Consider the following 22,640-nt stretch of genomic DNA (forward strand, 5'->3'; position numbering starts at 1 on the left):
ATCACTTATGGCAGATATGTAACTTAGCATTTGAAAACAAATGTTTACTACTCTACACTACTTAGATGTTAATTTCTGATAAATGAAGACCTCAACCATTGTTAGTAATAGATTTTGATTTTTCCAAATATGTTAAATGATGCATTTTCACATATATGGGCTTAGCCCACATGTGTATAGAGCATTGAAGTATCTACTGCTTGATGGAGTTGCTGGGCTGCACGTGGGAATTTTGGTGATATGTCAGTGGATGCAGGCCTCTGCTTCTGGCCCAAGTTGGCTCTTAAAGACAGTGACCTGGATCCCCACATAGATTCTGAAGGTAGAAGTTAGAGATTGTCACATAATAATCCTAATGATACCTCAGAATCACCTTGGAACAGTGAAAACAAGTTGGATTATTATAAATTTTTATTCTATCTGCTTGAAAACAGGAGAATACAAAGATATAATTGTATTTAGACCTTTCTGAAAAATAGGATTTGGAAAGGAAAAATCGCATGCTTCATCACTCAGGATGGCTTTTATATTGTTTTGTTTGTTTTCAATTCTGTGTAACAGCCTATGAGAGGGCCTTGTCTATTGTTGAATCGGAGCAAGACAAAGCCCGTATCTTGACAGCTCTGGCAATAACTGAATATAAACAAGGAAAAATGGATGTAGCCAAGACATTGCTATTTAAATGGTATGTATAGTTGACATCAACACTTAACATGACCAGATACTTAGATATTTGGGTTGAGATTTGGAGCAATGTAAAATGAAGTTCTTCATGTTTTAGGAACTTTTGAGTGAACAAAAGGGATTGGGCCAACCTGGTTCTAAATTGATAGTGACAGGTGGAGCTACAGACTGTGATTTAATTCTTATCCCTTGTTCTATTGGATTCTCCAAAACTGTCCAATACACTGTTGCATATTATTTGTTTTTTTTTAAAAGAGAAACTGATCACCTGATAAGTAGTATCTTAAAATTTTAATGAAGATAGTTGTAATGAAGCCTTGTCTTTTGGCTTCTTGGATTCCCAAAGAGATATTTTCTACTTTCCTTTTCAAAATAACCTGTTAAAAGGTTCATTTAAAGGTAAATCTTTTTAAAAATGTGTAACAAAACTTAAAACTATTTCTGTATTTTTGGAGTAAGTTAATAAAATAACGACTTGTGTTATTTGTGGTTACTTATATAATACTTTTTAACTTCTTGAAGATTAGCTTTTTGAAAAGTGGCCTTAATTCTTTCACAAGCAGTAGTGATTAATGTATGCTATTGAACAGTGGCCTCAGTGAGTGTTTTATTGGCATTTTTGAGTGATACCAATCTTCATGGTACAGAGATATCCTCCCATTGCAAAAAGCTTGTATCTTTGCCTGCCACCCACTAAGTGCTAATATTAGCACTCCTCAGTCATTGTGACAACAAAAAAATTGCCTCTGTAACTACCCCATCTCCAAAGGTGGGGGGATGGAGATGGTTAGATGGTACTGGTTGAGAGTGAGTTCTATAGGATAAACTTTACATTTGTTTATTTGATGTAATGCCTTTGTCTTACCCTGTGCCATTACAATCATTTCCTTGTCTAATAAATAAGCAATTTTTTTTCTTCCTCTTTGCTGGTTAGGAAAAGCCAACCCATTTAAAAGAAAATCCTATCACTTTACATGGCTATATCCTTTTAACATGTATCTATGGTTATATGTGACATGTTCTAAGAACTTAAATTTGCAAATGGCTTGGTGACAAGAATCATAGATACTAATGATTACTGCAGTTATCAAGGGCAAAAGTAACCCCATATTAGAGTCGTTAGATTATTCTTTGGTTACTGTTTAAGACAGGAAATGAAAGTGGGAAAAATATATATATGAGAAAAAAATATATATATATACAATCTTTTTTTCTTTTTTTCCGCTTCCCCTATGTGAAAGAAAACCTTTACCCCTATGTTTTATGTTGTTGGATCCAAGCCTAGGTTTTTTGTTTTTTTATGTTTCTTTCTTTGTTTTTGATTTTCTGCAAGTCTTCACCCAAACTTGACACTACCAACTGCTTCCATCTCTACTCGCTGGCATTCTTTTGTTTGATTTTCTTTCTATGAAAAGTTCAGTTACTTAGTCTATATTGCTGTTGTTTGGCATTCATATGTCGGGAACTGAGCAGTGTACTAGACACTGATTTAAGGGGAATAGGATTAAGTTCATTATGGGAAAAAAAATCTGGTTACCAACTTTATAGACTTTATAATAATAAGTAACCATGTGTAAAATCCTTAGAACATGGTAAAAGACAACATACAGATATTGAGCATTCAGTACGTGTTTGCTTAATATTAGAATGTAGTCATTTCAGTCATAATTTAGATTTTATTATTAAATATTAAAGTAGGTAGATTTTTTTTCCTTTGAGCAAGGCACAAAGTAGAATTTCCTTTTTTGTTATCAATATTGAAATTTATATTTTACTATTTGCTTTTTGGCTTTTTTAGTTGTACCCATTAGCCATGTGGTTATTTGCTAGACATGACACTGACTGACATACTTCCATGTTTGGACACATATGTATTAACTCTTATTGTAAAAAGAGTTACTATGGATACTTTAAGCTATTTACTTCAGAACTGCCTCAGAAAATTCATGATTTCATACCTGTTTGTCAAAATGAAGTACAAAACTTATAATTTCCCCCTTCCAAAAATAGTCCAAAGACGTAATGGTAGATATGTGACATTTTATAATGTTATAAATATTTCTGTTATATTTCAGTCAGCATTGTTTAAAACTTAGACCTGCTAAATTATTAGTTTATTTTTTATATAAGGTCATTTAAATGAAAAGTGATTTAAATATATCTTTCCTACATTGCCATCTACAAAACATCAGATATTACGGATGTTAGATTGCATCTCAATGTTAAGTCTTCACCGATAGATGTACTTATGTAAATCATGAAAATTCTACTTATAACTATAGAAGTGAATTGTGGACGTAAAATGGTTATGTCATTTGGATAACGGCACTAGGCAGCATTTGTATAATAACTAATGGCAAAAATTCATGGTTAGTGATGTATAAAATAAAATATTCTTTGAGTAAAATATTCCCTTTATTAATGTTATAGAAGGGGGGATACAACAAGGAACTAACGATTTGTATGACAGTGTTAGATATTATTTTGATTTTAGTATTTCCTGTTTTGGTTTATTTGCATCTTAGAAGAGCATAATGACATTGTTTGATGAAGCCTAATTATGCTGGACTGTTTTGACCTGGTTTAACCCTTCTGGTAGGAATTTAGGGATGAAAACTGAATAGTCTTTGCCCGGAGTGACACTACACTCTAGAATTTCTGCTTTGGAGAATACTCAGTTCTAACTTGTGATTCCTGGTACAACAAACTTTATTTTTCTAGCCTAGCAATAATCTAGAAGCAGAGGAATCCCAGTGCCTTTTAAAAGTTATTATGTGGTTTTCTTTTAAAAAGCTCCTGTTTTTGGAAAGTAGAATTTATGGGTACAACATCTGTTCATTATTTGTACATAAAATGAAACCACTTAACTAAAAAAAAAAAAAATTTTTTTTAATTCCTTTATTTTTATTACAGTATAAAATTCATAATAATTCTTATAAGTTTGGTTGTTAGTGGAGAGCTAAGATTTTCTTTATTTAAATTAACTGGGATTCCTAAACATTAATGAATTTTCCTCCATAAGGCTAAGTCAGATTTTACAGTTGAAAGAGGGAAAAAAATGCTAGATGTTTACCTATAAAATGTAAATTATCCTTAAATTATAAAAATACTCATTTGGAGTATAGTGGATATAGAGACAATTTATACTTATTATGTAAAGTGCTGGTTTCAATACCGTAGAGCAAATAGGACAAATCTTTATCAGAAAGATAAAAATCATATTTTAATTAAAGAGTTTTTTTATTATTTATACCTTTTAAGATTTTATTGGAACTCAACATTTTAGCAAAATTGTGCTAATTACTTACCTGGAACTGAAACTCAAAGAAGCGAATTTATATTTGTTTCTAAAACTTAGTGTATTAGTTAGTTCTCACACTGCTATAAGAAATACCTGAGACTGGGTAAATTACAGAGAAAAGAGGTTAAATTGGCTCAAGGGTCTGCAGGCTGTACAGGAAGTATGGCAGCATTGCTTCTGGGGTGGCCTCAGGAAACTTATAATCATGACAGGAAGTGAAGGGGAAGCAGGCATGTTTTACATGGCCAGAGCAGGAGGAAGAGAAAAGTGCTGCACACTTTTAAACAACCAGATCACGTGAGAAATCACTATACAGTACCAAATGGAGATGGTGCTAAACCATTCATGAGAACTCTGCCTCATGATCCAATCACCTCCCACTAGACCCACCGCCAACACTGGGGATTACAATTCAACATGGAATTTGGGCGGAGACACAGGTCCAAACCATATCACCTATATGTAATGACCAGAAAATAAGGTTGGCTTTTGTTGCTCTGTGAAAAGTCATTGATGCTTTTAACTGCTTCAGTCAGGGAAATTGTGATCTCTAAACACCAAGAAACTTGCTTTTATATTAATCTTAAAGTTGAGTTTAGTTTGGTGAATCTTTACGTAAATTGCTTTTTATACTAAATAATGTTTTAATAGTTAGAGATAAAGACTACTCTAGTCATAGGCCGGGCGTGGTGGCTCACGCCTGTAATCCCAGCACTTTGGGAGGCCGAGGCGGGCGGATCACGAGGTCAGGAGATCGAGACCATCCTGGCTAACATGGTGAAACCCCGTCTCTATTAAAAATACAAAAAATTAGCCAGGTGTGGTGGCGGGCGCCTGTAGTCCCAGCTACTCGGGAGGCTAAGGCAGGAGAATGGCGTGAACCTGGGAGGTGGAGCTTGCAGTGAGCCAAGATCGCGCCACTGTACTCCAGCCTGGGCGACAGAGCGAGACTCCATCTCAAAAAAAAAAAAAAAAGACTAGTCATAACTAATAGGTAATTTTAAAATATATTTACAGCTCTATCTTAAAGGAACCAACCACAGAAAGCCTTCAAGCCCTGTGTGCTCTAGGGTTGGCAATGCAGGATGCTACACTGTCAAAAGCAGCACTTAATGAGTTACTGAAGCACATCAAACACAAAGACAGTAATTATCAGAGGTGCCTTCTTACATCAGCGATTTATGCACTCCAAGGCCGCAGTGTGGCTGTGCAAAAACAAGTATCTAAAGCTGTTCACAGGTAAATTCTGTATTTGTGAACTTGGAACCTAATTATACTTGATATGGTTGCATTTGACATTTGGACTTCATTAATCCTATAAAATAAGGTAAGAATATACATTTGAAAACCAAACCCTGGTTTTATGAAATTTTACACAGGACCAGGTAACTGATGGTATGTATAATTTTACCTATAAGGATTGTGGTTTTTTTAATTCAATTGGTAAGTTTGGCCCTTAGGTTAAGGTCCAAACTTTGTTTTGCAATTAAAGCTCTTAATTCCCAAGTTTGTACTATTCTTAGTCTGGTGTCTGGTACTGTCTAGATTGATGGTTTTAGTAATTTTTAGCCATTTAAAGATTCATTAATTTCTTCAAAATTTGAAAAAAGGAAAACTGTCATTAGCAGCAGTGGTTAATTATTATATTTTATTTTTAGCAGTAAAGTGTCATGTCTGTAGTCTCTTTTCCTTTCAGAGTTCATTTTCTATTAACAATCTTTGCTGGTTTTTTTTTTTAGTTATTTTGATATAAAGCTTATTCCTTATGTCATTTTTATTAGCAGTCATCTTCCTGCCATGCAGTGTTACTTATCCTATAATTTTTAATCTCTTTGTGTTTGAACACAAATGTGTTAAATTTCCTTAACTTTTCTTAATTATCTCATGACTTTATAATCATCCATTATTGATTTTTTCTTCTTATTTTCATAAAGACTGTTGATGTATATAAGTGATATAAAGTATGTTTTCTAAAAATACTTTCAACCAAACATGCACAATTAATATGAACTTGTTTTAGATGTCTAAAAGGCTTTAAACTTAATAAATTATTGGTTGCTTGTACATTTTGTGGTTAAAGTAACTTGCCCCTAAGCCTGCTACTTTTGATGATCTCTTTAGCAACCCTGGTGACCCTGCTCTTTGGTCTCTGTTGTCTCGAGTTGTTGCACAGTATGCTCAACGAAATGCAAAGGTAAAGTAATATTTCAAATTCTAGCAAAAAGACAAAATAACTTGTGATATGGTAAATATGATAATTTTAAACTATGGCATTGTTCTTCTGAAAGATAATTTATACAATGAAGAAAGTTATTAATGAAATTTTCCATTAGTCATTCAACGAATACTAGACTGCATTTTCTCCATGTACGGTTGCACTGCTCTAGATGTTTTGCGTGCTACAAAGAAGTAGGAAGATCTTTTTGAACACATACAGGTTATGTTAATGATATGTGATAAAGTAATGGAACACTGCCATATAGTAAGCATTAGCTATGTGTTTTTGAATCCCAAAAGATAATTTTATTTAAAATCATCTTAAAGATAAGGCAGTAAGAACTAGAACACTGCTAATATACAAAAATGTAATTATAAATATGAAGTCATTGACATTCTATAAAGGATTATATACTATATTTTAATTTGTAACATCCAGATATTTTCAGGAGTCTGTATTCTTCTGTTAACTTCTGTGGTTAATATATCCTCTCATAGTTCACTTCACTAGTTGGTAAACATAATGGTAATAGCTAAAGTTTTCAACGCTTACCATGACTAATAATTTCAATATCTGAAGTCTGCAAGACCCACAGACTTGTTTGACGTCTGTGAATCTTGTTCATTATTCCTACTGATTTTCATTCTTGTTGGCTTTGTTTCTTTGTTTACCCAATTGTGTGTACTTGAAAATTATTTGTAGGAATAATTTGAGGCCTAGAATTAAGGTACCTTTCTACAGAAATAATTTGTACTTGCTTCTGCTGAGAGCTCGGGAGGTCCACCAATCTGGGACTACGTTATGCAAAGTTTAGAACTTGGGGTTTTTGGACAAATCAGGCTACTTTGTGCCTGGGTTGCTAGTTCTTGAGACCTGGAGTAATTCTGATTCATCTTGAACCTTAGGGTGTGGCCTGTTGGGGTCTTAGCTTATTCTGATGTAGGTCTCCTCTATAATCCCCTCCTTGTGTTAACCTGGGCCTTAATTTTTGTCCTACTAGCCCATACATCCTTCAGGATTAAAATTAAAATTTGTTAGCATTTGGGCCAGGCACAGTGGCTCATGGCTGTAATCCCAGCACTTTGGAAGGCCAAGGAGGGTGGATTACCTGAGGTCAGGAGTTCATGACCAGCCTGGCTAACATGGTGAAACCCCGTCTCTACTAAAAATACAAAAATTAGCTGGACATGGTGGCGCACGCCTGTAGTCCCAGCTACTTGGGAGGCTGAGGCAGAAGAATCACTTCAACCCGGGAGGCGGTGGTTGCAGTGAGCCGAGACCGTGCCACTGCACTCTAGCCTGGGTGACAGAGCAAGACTCCATCTATATTAAAAAAAAAAAAAAAAAAAAAAAGAAATTCTTAGCATTTGCAAATGGCAGAAGCGGCTACCCTGCTCACTTGTCTCTGAATTCCAGTTTTCCCTTTAAATTTTGGCCTGGTAAGTCCTTAATATCTTGTCAATCTTTCAGTGCTTTTAAGAATATGTTTTTAAAATCTTTTATCTCAGTGCTTTTCAAACTTTAATGTGCAACTGAAGTCACCTGGTGATCTTGTCAAAATGCAGATTCTAATTCTGTAGGCCTGAGATGGGACCCAATATTCTGCACATCTAACAACCTCTTAGAGAGTGTGGACGCTGCAGATGCACAAGCCACAGTTTGAGCAGCAGGGTTTTATTTCATATTTTTAGTTATTTTTAGTGAATGAGTTGGCTCAAAGAACCTGGAAGACCATTGTTATTCGACTCCAAAATTACCTGAATAAAGTGCTTTATTACGTGTCAGCTATCAGCATTTTTATAATCTCAACAACCATTTGAAGTAGCTGCAATTATTTAAAGTTATAGATTTCAGATTGACCTAATGAAAACACTGTGATGCTACGTGTATTTTTCTTATTTTTAGTATTGAGTTGATTATTGAAGCAATGATGAGCTTCATGGTGCCTTGAACTTTATTTATTTTACTAGAGTATGTAAGTTTTAAAAATACTATGTATTTTCATATAGTAAGCCGTGTTAGTTTATCTTTGTGATCTCTCTCAGTCTTTATACATTTTATATTGTTAGAAAATATATACATTTGGTTGGTAAAATTATATAACTTTTGAACCTTCAAATGAATATTTTGGAAGTAGAGTTGGTCACAGTAGAAAAGATTTCCTTTCACAAGATTATTAATCTTTTCAAACAGTAATAATAAATTGATACTTTTAAGAAGTTTAGGAGTTGTGAATGTGGTAAAACTGAACCTTTCCAGTGATTCAGTGGAAAGGTCTTATCAATCTTAATTTTTACTTTTTCATGAAAGTTTTTGCATTTGTATAAATCATCAATATTTTCTGTTCTAGGGAGGTGTTGTAGCAGGAAACGTGGCTCATATTCTGGACTCAAATCACGGAAAGGTTAGTTTGTCCTAGCACAAAGGAAATGTTGAATTTATTAAATAATATTGATGAAGGAATAATAGTTTTCATAGCCTTAGGGATTATGTCATATCAAATAGAGTCTTCTAGTCAGTTTGAAAGAGAGGGAGCTGTCAGGAAAATTGGCTAACAGCTTTTCTCTTATTTAGAAGGCATTACTGTACACTGCAGTAAATCAGTTGGCTATGGGAAGCAGTTCAGCAGAAGATGAAAAAAATATTGCACTAAAGACCATTCAGAAGGCAGCTCTCCTTTCTCCAGGTGCATATAATATCTATTTCATTAATTCCAATTCTTTTTTTTTTCTAAATACATATTTTGTAAGTGGGGGGAAAAATCTTGCACACAATATATATTTTATTGGCATTGTTTATACCAGACAAAAATGTGCATAATTTAGATCTTCTACAACAGGAGTTTGGATGATTAAAGTATTTGCACTATGTAAGTGTTTAATACAATATATAATGCTATCAGAAATGACTTTTTAAATTGATGCATTATAGATTCACATAGTTTCAAGGTGCATGTGATAATTCAGTAGATTTATATTCTTGAATTTAGATTCTATCAATCTTGCATTTATTTGTGATTTATAGGAGCAAAGTTTATATTTCCATGAAATAAGACAAAAGAGAATTTTAAGAAAATATTTCAAGATTTTGCATATCATTTGATTATCTGCTTTTGGCTACTGATTATTAAGAGAGCATCAATTATTGAAAGAGGCCTAAAGGAATGTCTGCTTAATGATACTTTATTACCTGTTACTGAAAATCTGAACTATACACATATTTTCAAGAAACAGTTTTGTTTCCATTTTGCATCAATATGGTTTAAAGAGTTTTACCTATAGTTATTTAATTATTTAACATACATATTTAGATATTTTTATGTGTAGTTAGCTTCTTGAAGGATGGGGATGTATCTTGTGTGATAACTGTTAGAAATGCCACAGTTATGGCCTCACCTGAGCTAACTGTGTCATATGTAGGCTGTTGATCACAAAGGTACTGAGGAATGTTACTTAAGTGTGTTCCATCACCACTGCTGGAAAAATGCCATAGAAGACTGGAATGTCTAGCAGTATAGGGTTATAAGGTATATTTTTACATAATATAATATTATTTTAAATATGAAATAATGTATTAAATTTATTCCCCTTTAACTCTTCAGATGTATTAGATCAGAATTCTAGTGCTTTTGGCTAAGCACTGTTGGGAAAAAAATTACACCAAGAACAAGTTCAATGTTATCTTCACAATAAATTGTAAAGACCCTCATTAAGCTGCAAAATATCTAACATTTCAGGGATTATTTTGTAAACTAAGTAAAAAAGCAATATTCTGTTGTTTATCTTTTCTTTCATTTTGACATAGAAACAAAAAGAGACTAAACATTTTGATTTGTCTATGTTATATATATATTGGTAGGTTTTTTATTTTTGGAGTTCTCAAGCAGATATTAGATGGACTTACTCTCAATAATTGTTATCGTGGATCCAGAATGATAAAAGATCTATTAGCCTTTGATTGTGTAAGGACATAAACTTTAGAAAGGTGAGATTGTCCAGATTAGGTCCTCTCTAATGATCTCTGATGTTCCCAGATTATCTGGATAAATACATATTCAAGGAAACAGAGACATCACCATAAGATGCTAAAACAGTGACTGAGTGGCAAAGATGAGTGCCTGTTTGAGACTTGTCCTTAGAGTCCAGTGAAAATGAATATAACTGTAGTTATGTGTAGTGGCTGTACACCTAGTCCTTGTAGATCTTTAGATGAACAAAGCACAATTTTGATAGATGCTATTCCAGGGAGTCTTGTCAGGAATTTAAAGATAATTCCAAGAATTTAGAATTGAATGGAAAAAAATCTAATTTCTGCTAGATTAGTGCTTCTGTGATACTAAAAGGTATCTTTAGCAAGCTATGTTTTAAAATTTTTAGGTTTGTAGTTTATATATTATCTTAGAGTCACTATTTTATAGGGAATTTGGGTTGCTGGTTATCTATGGAAGAGTTCATGGAAACAGTAATTATTTTGTGTTGTGATAGAAGAAATTGCTGCCAGCTATTGTCCATTCTCCAATCAGAAATCCAAACTATACAATACTGTAAGATCCCTAAAGTGGCTATCTCCTTAATCTTAGGATTAAGTTAATATTCAGAGATTGAGTCCACTTCAGTTGGAATCATAGCACTGAAGACCCTATGGCACCTCAGCTGTTATCTAGTTTAGTTGTCTTGTTTTATAGGAAAATGAATCCTAAAGGAAGAACTACCACACATTCATTAGTGGCATGGCTAGACCTGAAACCCAGATCTAAGGCTGTCATGTGCCTTTCTTTATATAGTAATCAGATTTAATCATAAATTCTAGGAAATAGTCCCCATTTGTTTATTCTGGAATTTGATGATGTCTATGTTCCTTAAAATAAGGTAGTCATTATTTGGAGCAAAATCGTTTCATAATATGGAGGTATGTATTTAACTTTTTGTAAAAGTATTTGATCTGCATAAGCTTTTAATGATTCTTGTAATTTTGTTGATTTTTGTACTTTTAGCAGTAATACTGGTCACCTATAACTGAAGTAGATATATATTTCCGATATATGATAAGAAATATATATTGGGTGGGGTGGTCAGATAAGAAAAAATAGAAAACTAAAGCTGAAAAGTATGATCAAGTGACTATATTGTTAACTAGCACTCCCTTGTGAGATTTTAAAAGCATTCATTTGTTTTTTTAAGAGTAGCAGGACTAAAATATTAACTTGTTGAAGTAAATGGCAAAATAAGATATATAAAAATAAATGACGAAACAAATGAAAAGAAAAAAACTTCTAAATTCCAAATCCCTTCACGTTTCTTTTTTTCACAGCTTTCTTAAAAAGAGAAGTCTTTATGCCTAATCTTTTCTATGCATAAAAAGTTCCCTCATTAAGCTGCAAAATATCTAACATTTCAGGGATTATTTTGTAAACTAAGTAAAAAAGCAATATTCTGTTGTTTATCTTTTCTTTCATTTTGACATAGAAACAAAAAGAGACTAAACATTTTGATTTGTCTATGTTATATATATATTGGTAGGTTTTTTATTTTTGGAGTTCTCAAGCAGATATTACTGCTGTTGGATTTTTCTTCTTCTCCCTACCCTGGAGCTGCTGTCAAGGGTGAAGGAAAGAAAGAAAGATCAAATGAATGAAGGGTATATAGTCATATAAATGCTTCACTTGGAATTATGTAGTGACTTTCATGCTTGCCTATTAGAATATAATTAAAATCTTGAGCCTTTCCTTTGGCTTAAACTTTTCTTAAGAACTGAAAAATTGTGTTACCTTCCTTGTCCTAGGACTGAGTCTTTAAAACAACAACTACTAAGTCATGAAGATGAGTGAGACTTGTCCTTGGTGTCCAGTTAAAGTGAATCTAATTGCACTTTCCACAGTAATACAGCACTCTAGGCAGCTGAGCTAACCAGCCATGGAAAAACAGCTTAATAGGATGTTTCTCGTCCTCTGATATGTTTGGAAAAATTGGCAAATCCGGAAAGATGAATGTAGCTATGTGTCTCTGAAAACATGTGCAGTTTAATTTTCCTTTGAGAAAGTGAAATTTTTTTTTAGATACAATTTTTTTAACTTGTAAACTCTTAATCTCATTTTTGTTAGTTTTTAAGTAACATGTTGATTTTAACAAGACTTATCACTGTATTTCCTGTTTTTAGGTGATCCTGCTGTCTGGGCTGGGCTAATGGCAGCCTGTCATGCTGATGATAAACTGGCCTTAGTGAACAACACTCAGCCAAAGAGGATAGATTTATACTTGGCACTGTTATCTGCTGTTTCTGCTTCAAGTAAGTTTTAAAAAGCATCTGTATACATGATTTAATTCCGATTTCTTGAATGGTTAAATCCAGAATACAAACAGCTTCAGCATATGTTGTTATAAAAAATATATTCATTAGGCCGGGCACAGTGGCTCATGCCTGTAATCCCAGCACTTTGGGAAGCCGAGACGGGCAGATCACGAGGTCAGGAGATGGAGACCATCCTGGCTAACACGGTGAAACCCCGTCTCTACTAAAAAATACAAAAAATAAGCTGGGCGAGGTGGTGGGCACCAGTAGTCCTAGCTACTCTGGAGGCTGAGGCAGGAGAATGGCATGAACCCGGGAGGCAGAGCTTGCAGTGAGCCGAGATCACGCCACTGCACTCCAGGCTGGGTGACAGAGTGAGACTCCGTCTCAAAAATATATATATATATTTAAAAATCCATAGTAAAATATTTGTACAGAAGTGTGATAAGCATATGTATTTTCTCTTCCGAATAGCTTAAAAGCCCAATAGGTTCTGTTAGCTGAAATCTCTGTTTTGTAGCATTTACTTACTTTGAGACTTTACCAGCATTTTAGGATAGAGGTGACCTGGAAAGAGTCCTTTACTGAAACCAGCATTGAAATTGTCCCATGATTCTTCCTGGGAATCTTGGTCAGAATAAGCTGTTAATCTAATCAGATTTAGTTAGCATTGTTTTGTAAATCTATAAATTTCTTCACTGAAAAGTGACATAGATTAACCTACTTAAATTAGGCCTCAGCCTCCCAAGTCATAGGTACAAGTCACTATGCTCAACTAATTTTTTTAATTTAGAAATGAGGTCTTGCTATGTTGCTCAGGCTGGTCTCAAACTCCTAGGCTCAAGCAATTCTCCTGTTTTGGCCTCCTAAAGTATTGGGATTACAGGTGTGAGCTACCACATCCAGCCTATATGTGTCTTAATAGGTGAGACTAGTTTCTTATAGGCAGCGTATATTAGGTAATTTTTTTAAATCCATTCAGCTAATCCATATATTTTCAATGGGAAGTTTAATTCATTTACATTCAAGGTTATCATTGATGTGTGATGCCTTATTTCTGTTGTTTAATTGGTTGATTTTTTTTTGGTATATTCTTTATTTCTCTCTTTATTGTATGTTATTGTATTTTGATGGTTTTCTGTAGTGGTAGCATTTGTGTCCTTTCTCTTCCTCTTTTGTATGTATGTTTTACCAGTGAGTTTTTACTTTTGTGTGTTTTCATGATAGTAAATGTTGTCTGTTCTCTTTCAGGTTTAGATTCCATTGAGCATTTCTTGTGGGACTGGTCTAGTGGTGACATTTAACTTTTACTTGTCTGGAAAAACTTTATTTTCCCCTCATTTATGAAGGATAACTTTGCTGGGTATAGTGTCCTTGGCTGACAGTTTTTTTTCTTTTCAGCAGTTTGGATATATTATCTTATTCTCTACTGGCCTGTAAGGTTTCTGCTGACAAATCTGCTGTTAGTCTGATGGGTGTTCATTTATACGTAGTATGCTTTTCTCTTTCTGTTTTTAGTATTCTCTCTTTGTCTTTGACTTTTGATAGGTTAACTATAGTGTGCCATGGAGAACATCTTTTGGAATTGTAAATATTTGTGTATCTCTAAGCCTCCTCATGTTTTCAGATGTCTAAATCTCTTGCTAGAATTGGGGTATTTTCATCTATTATTTTGTTAAATAGTTTTTTAAACAAAATAATTATGTTTTCTTTTTGCCTTCTAGGACACTGAAAATTTAAATATTTGAGTGTTTTATAGTGTTCCATATGTCATGTAGGCTTTGCTTATTCTTTTATATTTTTGTCTCACTAGGTTATTTGAAAAGATCTGTCTTCAAGTTCTGAGGCTCTTCTGCTTGATCTAGTCTGTTGTTGAAGCTTTCAGATGTATTTTGTATTTCATTCAATGAATTCTTCATTTCTAGAATTTCTGTTTGGTTATTTCTTATGATATCCATCTCTTCAGTAAATTTTTCATTAGTATCCTAAATTGCTTTTTCTAATTTCTTTGTACTGGTTTTTAGTATTCTCTTGTATCTTACTGAGCTGCTTTATTATCAATATTTTGAATTTTTCCCCTAGGATTTCATACATTTCTTTTTGATTCAGATCTGTTGCTGTAGAATTATTATGTTCCTTTGGAAGTGTCCTATTTCCTTGCTTTTTCTTGTTTCCTTTGTCCTTACATTGATATATGCACATCTAATCTTAACAGTCACTTCCAATTTTGGAATTTTCTTTCGTAGGGGAGCACTTTTTCCTGAAGATGTATCCATGGTGTTGTTTGGGTAGGTCACTTTGGCTTTGATTCTGAATGTAGTCTGATTTCTTTGGCTGTAGACAGCATCAGTGATATTTGTGATTTCTTTGGTTTGTTAGGATGTACTTGTTAGTGGAGGCTTGGTGAAGTTATGGTGGGGCCTGGGATGCCAGATAGGCCAGTCTCTGGGCCCTAGTGGTGGCAGCAGTGGCCTAAGCTTGCCTGTCCTTGGATGCCAGAGCAATGTACAGTGGCACTGGTGTTAGTGGGTTTAGGCAGGCCCATTCTTGTGCCTCTATTGATGGATTGCCCAGGTTCTAGGAATGGCAGCATTGGTGTATTAGGGTTCTCCTAGAGGGACAGAACTAATAGGAGATATATATATGGGGAGTTTATTAAATATTAACTTACACGATCACAAGGTCCCACAATAGGCTGTTTGCAAGCTGAGGAGCAAGGAGAGCCAGTCCCAGCCCCCACACTGAAGAACTTGAAGTCTGATGTTTGAGGGCAGGAAGCATCCAGCATGGGAGAAAGATGTAGGATGGGAGGCTAGGCTGGTCTCGCTTTTTCATGTTTTTCTGCCTGCTTTATATTTGCTGGAAGCTGATTAGATTGTGCCCACCAGATTAAGGGTGGATCTGCCTTCCTCAGCCCACTGACTCACATGTTAATCTCTTTTGGCAACACCCACACAGACACAACCAGGATTAATACTTTGTATCCCTCAATCCAATCAAGTTGACATTCAGTATTAACCATCACAATTCAGCTGGGTAGGTGGGTGTGTTCTTGAGTCCCTGGGCAGCACACATGGTGTGGGTGATGGCAGTGGCAGTGGGACCAACCCTCTGGGACCCAAGCAGTCCACACTGGCACTGGTGGTGGCTGCAATGGACTGAGCGCACCAGTCCCCAGGCCCACAATGTGGTACATGTAAGTGAGTGCCAGTTGCGGTGTTAGCGGCAGATTGCATGCGCCCAACCTCAGACCCCAGAGGAGTGCTCAAATGCTAATGGTGGTGGTCTGAGCTGGGCAATCCCCAGGCCCCAGGAGGGCATGCTTGGGTACTCTGGGGAATGGAGCCAAGCCAGGTAGACTGTCCTTAGGCTCCCTGGTGGTGCCTGCGGGCCCTGGCTGTTGATAGGCAGGGGCAGAGTGATGCCGGGCTGCCAGCAAATGCTTTGTTGAGAGCAGCAGCTGCTGCACTGTGACCCTGCTACTGGGTAGGGTGGGGTTGCTTTCAGTGTGAGCAGCCATAGGCTTGCAGTCTTCAGTCATGCCTCAGCTCTGCTGTATTCCAATGCAGTGGTAGCTGCAGGGCAGTGGAATTTGTTCTCAGGGCACTTGAATATGCATGGCTGCTCCTTACCGGCAGCTCATGGTGGTTGACAGTGACTCTCACCTCAGCTCCAGCAGCAGTGGCTGTGGGCAGGGAATATCAGTGGGGCTCCAGGACTGTGGAGATACAGGGGCTGTTGGGCTGCATGGCAAGACACAGCCTGGTAGAGGGCTGGGCTCTCAAAATAGTGCCTCACTCTAGCTGCTTAGGACTCAGGGGTTTGTGAGACTCAGCGTGAGCTCCCACTTTGGACCAGTGCCATTATTATATGCTCCCTGTGTTAGTTTTAGGGCCTGCAAGAGTCACGAGGTTGTCTTATGGCTAGAATTAGCGGAGTCCATGGCAGGAATGTAAACTGTTAGGGGTCTCTTTCCTATCCTTTCCCTGCATTCAGGAGCCTTTCTAGGCTCCCAGCTGATCCCAGCTGAGCAGACGACCTCACTTCCCTCTCTTTCCTTGCTTTTGGTGTTTCCTGTCACTTTTCTGTTGAGGTCCAGTGTGCTTTCTTAGATAATATATCTGAAGTGTGATTATCTACTTGCTATTTTGTTCCTTTCCGTGGACGAGGCGAGCACCAAATGCATCTAATCAGCTATCTTGAATAGCTATCTTAAATTCACTTACTAGTGAATTTTACCAAATATTTAAGGAAAAATAATACCAATTCTACTCAAATTCTTTCAGAAAATCCAAGATAGTAACACTTCTAACATCTTCTATGAGGCCAGCATTACCCTAATACTCAAACCAGGCAAAGAACAACATTGCTTGTGAAGGTAGATGGAGAAATTCATAACAAAACTTCAGCAATTCAAATCCAGCAATACATAAAAATGATAATACATTATGATCAATTATGGTTTATCCCAAGAATGCAAGGTTGATGTACCATTTGAAAATGAATGTAATTTGCCATATTAGCACCTGTGAAAGATGCCAAAGAGTTTATACTATATGATTCCACTTATATGAAATTTGTGGAAATGCGAATTGGTCTATGTGACAGAAAACAGATTAGGAGCTGACTGGGGACAGAGGCTAAGGGAGGATGGAGTAGGTTGAGGACAAAAGTGGTTACAAAGGGACAAGAGGAAAATCTTGATAATGCTGAATATGTTCATTATCATGATTGTGGTGATGGTTCCCTGATATACATGTCAAATATCAGATTGTATAGTTTGAAAAGGTGCAGCTTACTTTACATCAATTATATCACAGTAAATCTTTACATGTTTTCAGCAAATTATTTTATTGTTTCTTCACAAGTCACAATTATATGAGGCTTTGAGTTATTTAACCACAAGTACTCCTGCCATGAAGCTTTTCAGAAACCTGCCTCTTGTCAGGATAGTCTGTGGTACATGTGGCACATGTAACTTTGAAAAACTGTGTATGGATGATAAGTCTAATGGTAATTTTTTAGCAACCAGTTACTCCTCTGAGAACACATTATAAATTGCAGAAGAAAGTAACATTGACATTTTTTGTTTACAGTTAAAGACAAAAAATTCTTTGAAAATTACAACCAGTCTCTTGAAAAGTGGTCTCTCTCACAAGCTGTCACTGGTCTAATAGACACAGGAAGAATATCTGAAGCTGAAACTCTATGCACAAAGGTATTATTATGGAATGTGCATTGAAACTGATGGATTCTTGTCTTACTGGGAAAATAACTTCAAAAATGGAATGTATGAGGCTAGATGCTGTGGCTCACTCCTATATTCCTGGCACTTTGGGAGACTGAGATGGGAGGATCACTTGAGGCCAGGAGTTTGAGATGAGCCTGGGCAACATAGCGAGAAGCTGTCTCTACAAAAAATTTAAAAATTAGCCAGTCTTGGTGATGCGTGCCTGTACTTCCTGCTACTCGAGAGGCTGAGGCGGAGAATTGCTTGAGCCCAGGAATTTGAGGTTGCAGTGAGCCATGATCACACCACTACACTCCAGCCTGGGCAACAGAACGAGATCCTGTCTAAAAAAAAAAAAAGAAAAAAAAGAAAGAGGAATGCATGTTGTTTAAAGAGCAGGTAGTGGTGGTGATGACAATTATTATGATAACAACTAAAATTTATTGATTACTGTACTTGCCACAAACCAGTCACTGCATTTAGCATTTTGTATTTGAACTTCACAACAATCTTATGATATAGGTATTTATTATTATCCTCATTTTTACAAATGAGAAAAACTGAGGCTTAAAGAGGATAAGTAATGTGCACAGGAGCTTACAATTAGGAATGGATAGAGTTGTGATTTGAACTCACATTTTTCCAACTCTAGGACTCAAGCTCTTATTATAGGTCCTTAAAATTTTTTTATTTGGGTGCCATTAGGCAGTATTTTCCTTTGATTTCTGATTGGTTCCTTCTTAATGCTATATTTTCCAATATCCCTTCAGTTTTCCAAAGTTCTGGATCACATAGAATGACTGTGGAGATTGTTGAGTGGGTGACTGGAATCTACTTAGTAGTCTGTTTTTACATGCCAGGATTGGAGGGCTCTGTGCATGCAGGCTCTGTGAATAAATGTGTATTACCTTGCCTAGAACATAGTAGGGGCTCAATAAATATTTACTGAATGAATGAATTAGTTTCCAAAGCTTACTTAGAAATAATGTAATGGTTAAAGAGAGTTTTGAACGTGACTTTTCCTGAAAACATCATATTTCATAATTGCTTACCATGGAGGTTGTGTAATTTTTTTGGAAAGATCAGTATACATTTTACAGAGAAAGAAGAATGGACTTTTGAAGATTTCTTTGGTTCTTAAATTCTATGAAAAGCAGAGTGATACATTTTTTATTTAAGGAATTCCATCTAAGTTCAGGACAGGGTATTATACAATAAGTGTTTACTAAGCATAAATTGACAGTTGCTATGTGCTGTCTGATAGAATAAGTGATGCCTAATGAACCTTTCCTTGTCAGTTTGTTGTTGTAATCTCTTAGAAGAAAGCAATCAAATAAATTTTTGAAATACATTTAAGATCTAATGAGTAAAAAATAGAAAAGTATGCTATTGAGGGACAAGCAATAAAGAAATATTTGAAACAATAGTGGGAGGACTTGTTTACAGAAATTCTTCATATATATATAAATATATACACATACGGAGAATATAAGTATATACAATACATTTATGTATGTATATAGGTAAGTATTTTAAGATATAAATAGTAGCTTAAGGAAATGGGGAAAATAGGTCATTTTTCTTACTCGCAGTACTCGAAAAGGCTGTGTCTAGAAGAAAGACATGTAGAGGGAATACCTTTGTTAAGAGGTTAAGAAAGAAAAAACTGTATGCCTCTTTTCTTCTTACATAGTATAGTTTATTCCAGTATGGAATAGTGATAGCCTTCCCACTTAATTTTATATTTATATTTTCTTAGTTCAACTATTTACTTACATTTAGAACCTAAATTTTTCAGGATATCACTTAAGAGTAAACTAAGTCAAAGGGAAATACATGTAGACTACAATAATAGCATTACTGATTTTAAAGGTTATTTAAATGTAAAGTTTGATATTTACAAGCTGTTCATTGTTTTATTTAATTTTTGCAGTTGTTTTCTCTTTAATAAGAAAAGGTATAAACATTCAGAATTTTATTTTCCCAACTTGGAGAATATGCCTTTTACTTTTAACACTTAAGAACCTATTTGATGTATTCCTCTTTGGGATTTGATTTCTAGAAGCTAAAAAGTAACCCTGATCAGCCAGCCATTATCTTACTTTTGAGACAAGTTCAGTGTAAACCACTCCTGGAGTCACAAAAGCCACTCCCAGATGCTGTACTTGAAGAACTACAAAAAACAGTCATGTCCAACTCAACCTCTGTTCCAGCTTGGCAGGTAAGTTTTCTCCTTTCTTACTTGAGTCCTCAATTAAAACACTTCATAATATTAGTTAATGTCAGGGCTATGCTCCATCTTTATTTGGCTTGCTGTCACTCTCACCATGTTATCTCTCAGTTTCAAGATCTAAAAGGTATTGTGGTTAGAAGAACTAAGGAAGTTTAATACTAGTTTCAGATCTGCTACAATGACGATTTAAAGCTTTTTAAGTTATTGATTCTAAATTTTCTCATTTTAAAACAGTGATGAAAATACTGTCTTTTATATGGGTTGATATGTTATAGACATTTTATAGTAAGGATATCATAATGGTGTTTAACTCTGCTTTTAGAGGAGATGTGTATAGTTTCTCCCTAGCTGCTTTACAGATAACCTGTATTTAGTGCTTTTAGAAATAATTATTTTCAGGATTGATGCTTGAATCAACAGATCATCTGTTCTTTCAGGCGTCTCTGGTTATCCACAGTGACAAATGCACAATGATCACTGTGTGCTTTGTTCTTATTGATATTAAAATACAAGGAAGCACATAATTATTTTATACAATTTGTTATATTTCGTCTGTGCCCCAGAGAAAGTATCAAAAGGGCTTTTTGATATAGATTTATAGAAGCTTATTATCTTACTATAATTTGTTTTTTATTCTGATCTTTTATTATATCAGCTTTTTTATATCCCTGCTTTAGATAATTTGAAAAAATTATCTGGCATAAAATTACTGGATTATGAAAACTAAGCCTCCCTTTTACTGTAATTCTTTTTTCCCCTTTCTTAGAGTAAGTTTTCCATATGAGATTTAGGATTTAAGATCAACATCTAGATGACCTCAGAACATCTAGTTGACCTTAGATACTTAATCAACTAGATGTTGTTGATTTCATATTCATTATCAAAGGGAGAAATACATTGTCAAACTAAAAGGGAAAAATTGAAGGATAAATTATATCATAAGTGTATTAGTCTGTTTTCACACTGCTGATAAAGACACCCGAGACTGGGCAATTTACAGAAGAAAGAGGTTTAATGGACTTACAGTTCTCTGTGGCTGGGGAGACCTTACAATCATGATGGAAGGAGGAACACATGTCTCACATGGCGACAGACGAGAGAGAGCTTGTGTGGGGAAACTCCCCTTTTTAAAACTGTCAGATCTCGTGAGACTTGTTCGCTATCATGAGAACAGCACAGGAAAGACCTCCCCTCATGATTCAATTACCTTCTACCAGATCCCTCCCATAACACATGGGAATTCAAGATGAGATTTGGGTGGGGACACAGCCAAACCATATCAGTAAGTAAAGTCTTAAGAGACTGCATGTGTGTATGTATGTGTGTGTTTTCTTTTATATTATGATATAATTCACAAGGAATAAAGTGTAAAAATCTTAAAAGTACTACTCTATATATGACATACCTGTTTAACACCTCCCATATCAAGATACAGAACAGTTCTGGCAACCCAACTGCTTCCCCCAGGACTCTGTCAGTTGATCTCCTTGCTTGACTCCCCCCACACCAAAACAAGGAAAACCTCTATTCTGACTTCTATTTAGTTTTCCCTGTTTTTGAACTTTGTATCAATGGAGTAGTATGCTTTTGTATCTGGTTACTTTCATTCAACAGGATGTCTGTGAGATTCATTTGGTGGTTTCATGTAGCCATAATTTTTTTCATTTCATTTTATGAACATACTATAATATTTATTCATTTTACTGTTGATGGGCATTTGGGTGTTTCCAGGTTTTGTCTAGCATGAATAATGCTGCTGTGACCATTCTTGGTCATGCTTTTTGGTGGGACATAGGGTATATGTATGGTTACTTTAGTAGATCCTGCCAAAGAGTTATCTAAAATGGTTATACCAGTTTACACTTGCACCAGCAGTGCATGAGCATTCCAGGTGCTGATATTGCTAGATTGTTGTGTTTTTCTCCCATTTTGGTGAATATGTAGGTAATAATATATTGTAGTGATTTTAACTTGCCTTTGCCTGATATCTAATGACATCAAACAACTTTTCGTATGCTTATTGAGCCTTTGGATATCCTCTGTGTGAAGTGCTTTGCATAATTTTTAATGGACTTTTCATTTTTTACTTACTGAATTATTGGAATTTATTATATTTCCTGAATCTGAACACGTTTTTGGAAATTTATATTGAAAATATTTTCTTACACCTGTGGCTGCCTTTATTAATGTTATTTTTTGATGAATAGTTCTTAATTCTAATGAAGTCTGATTATGGTTAATGCTTTATTGGGATATTCTATTTAAGAACTTTTTGCTTACTCTAGGTACATGAAGTTTTTTTTAATGTTTTGTTTTAGAAATTTTATTGTTTTACTTTTCATGTTTAGGTCTATAATTTATCCTGGATTAATCTTTGTGAATATTGCAGGAGTTAAGGTTTAATTTTACCCATAATTAATATAGTACCAATCTTTGAAAAGACTATTCAGTCCCCATTGAATTACAGTGATGCCTTTGTCATAAATCAGCTGTGTATGTATGGGTCTTCAGGCCTCCTTATAATTTTCCATTGGTCTATTTGTTTAATCTTTTTTTTATTCTTGAGTATAGCTTTATAATTAGTCTTAATATGTGGTAACATTAAAACCTCCAACTTTTTGTTCTCCTTCAAGTTTGTCTTAGGTCTTTTGCATTTCCAAATGCAGTAGTCCTACCTTATCTGCAG

At 35.1% G+C, this 22,640-nt stretch overlaps 1 protein-coding gene across 2 annotated transcripts in view; it reads left to right on the forward strand.

Annotated features, from left to right (window-relative positions):
* SKIC3 (SKI3 subunit of superkiller complex) overlaps positions 1-22,640 on the forward strand; it is a 90,544-nt gene that overhangs the window by 52,498 nt on the left and 15,406 nt on the right. For both annotated transcript variants that reach the window (XM_032156809.2, XM_032156810.2), the window contains 8 exons: positions 562-685; positions 5,003-5,224; positions 6,107-6,179; positions 8,554-8,607; positions 8,778-8,889; positions 12,360-12,488; positions 17,588-17,709; positions 19,784-19,942. In XM_032156809.2, coding sequence (XP_032012700.1) covers positions 562-685; positions 5,003-5,224; positions 6,107-6,179; positions 8,554-8,607; positions 8,778-8,889; positions 12,360-12,488; positions 17,588-17,709; positions 19,784-19,942 — 995 coding nt within the window. The remainder of the gene's footprint in view (positions 1-561; positions 686-5,002; positions 5,225-6,106; positions 6,180-8,553; positions 8,608-8,777; positions 8,890-12,359; positions 12,489-17,587; positions 17,710-19,783; positions 19,943-22,640) is intronic.

Source organism: Hylobates moloch, unplaced genomic scaffold (assembly GCF_009828535.3).
Source record: "Hylobates moloch isolate HMO894 unplaced genomic scaffold, HMol_V3 SCAFFOLD_6, whole genome shotgun sequence".
NCBI classification, from domain to species: domain Eukaryota; kingdom Metazoa; phylum Chordata; class Mammalia; order Primates; family Hylobatidae; genus Hylobates; species Hylobates moloch.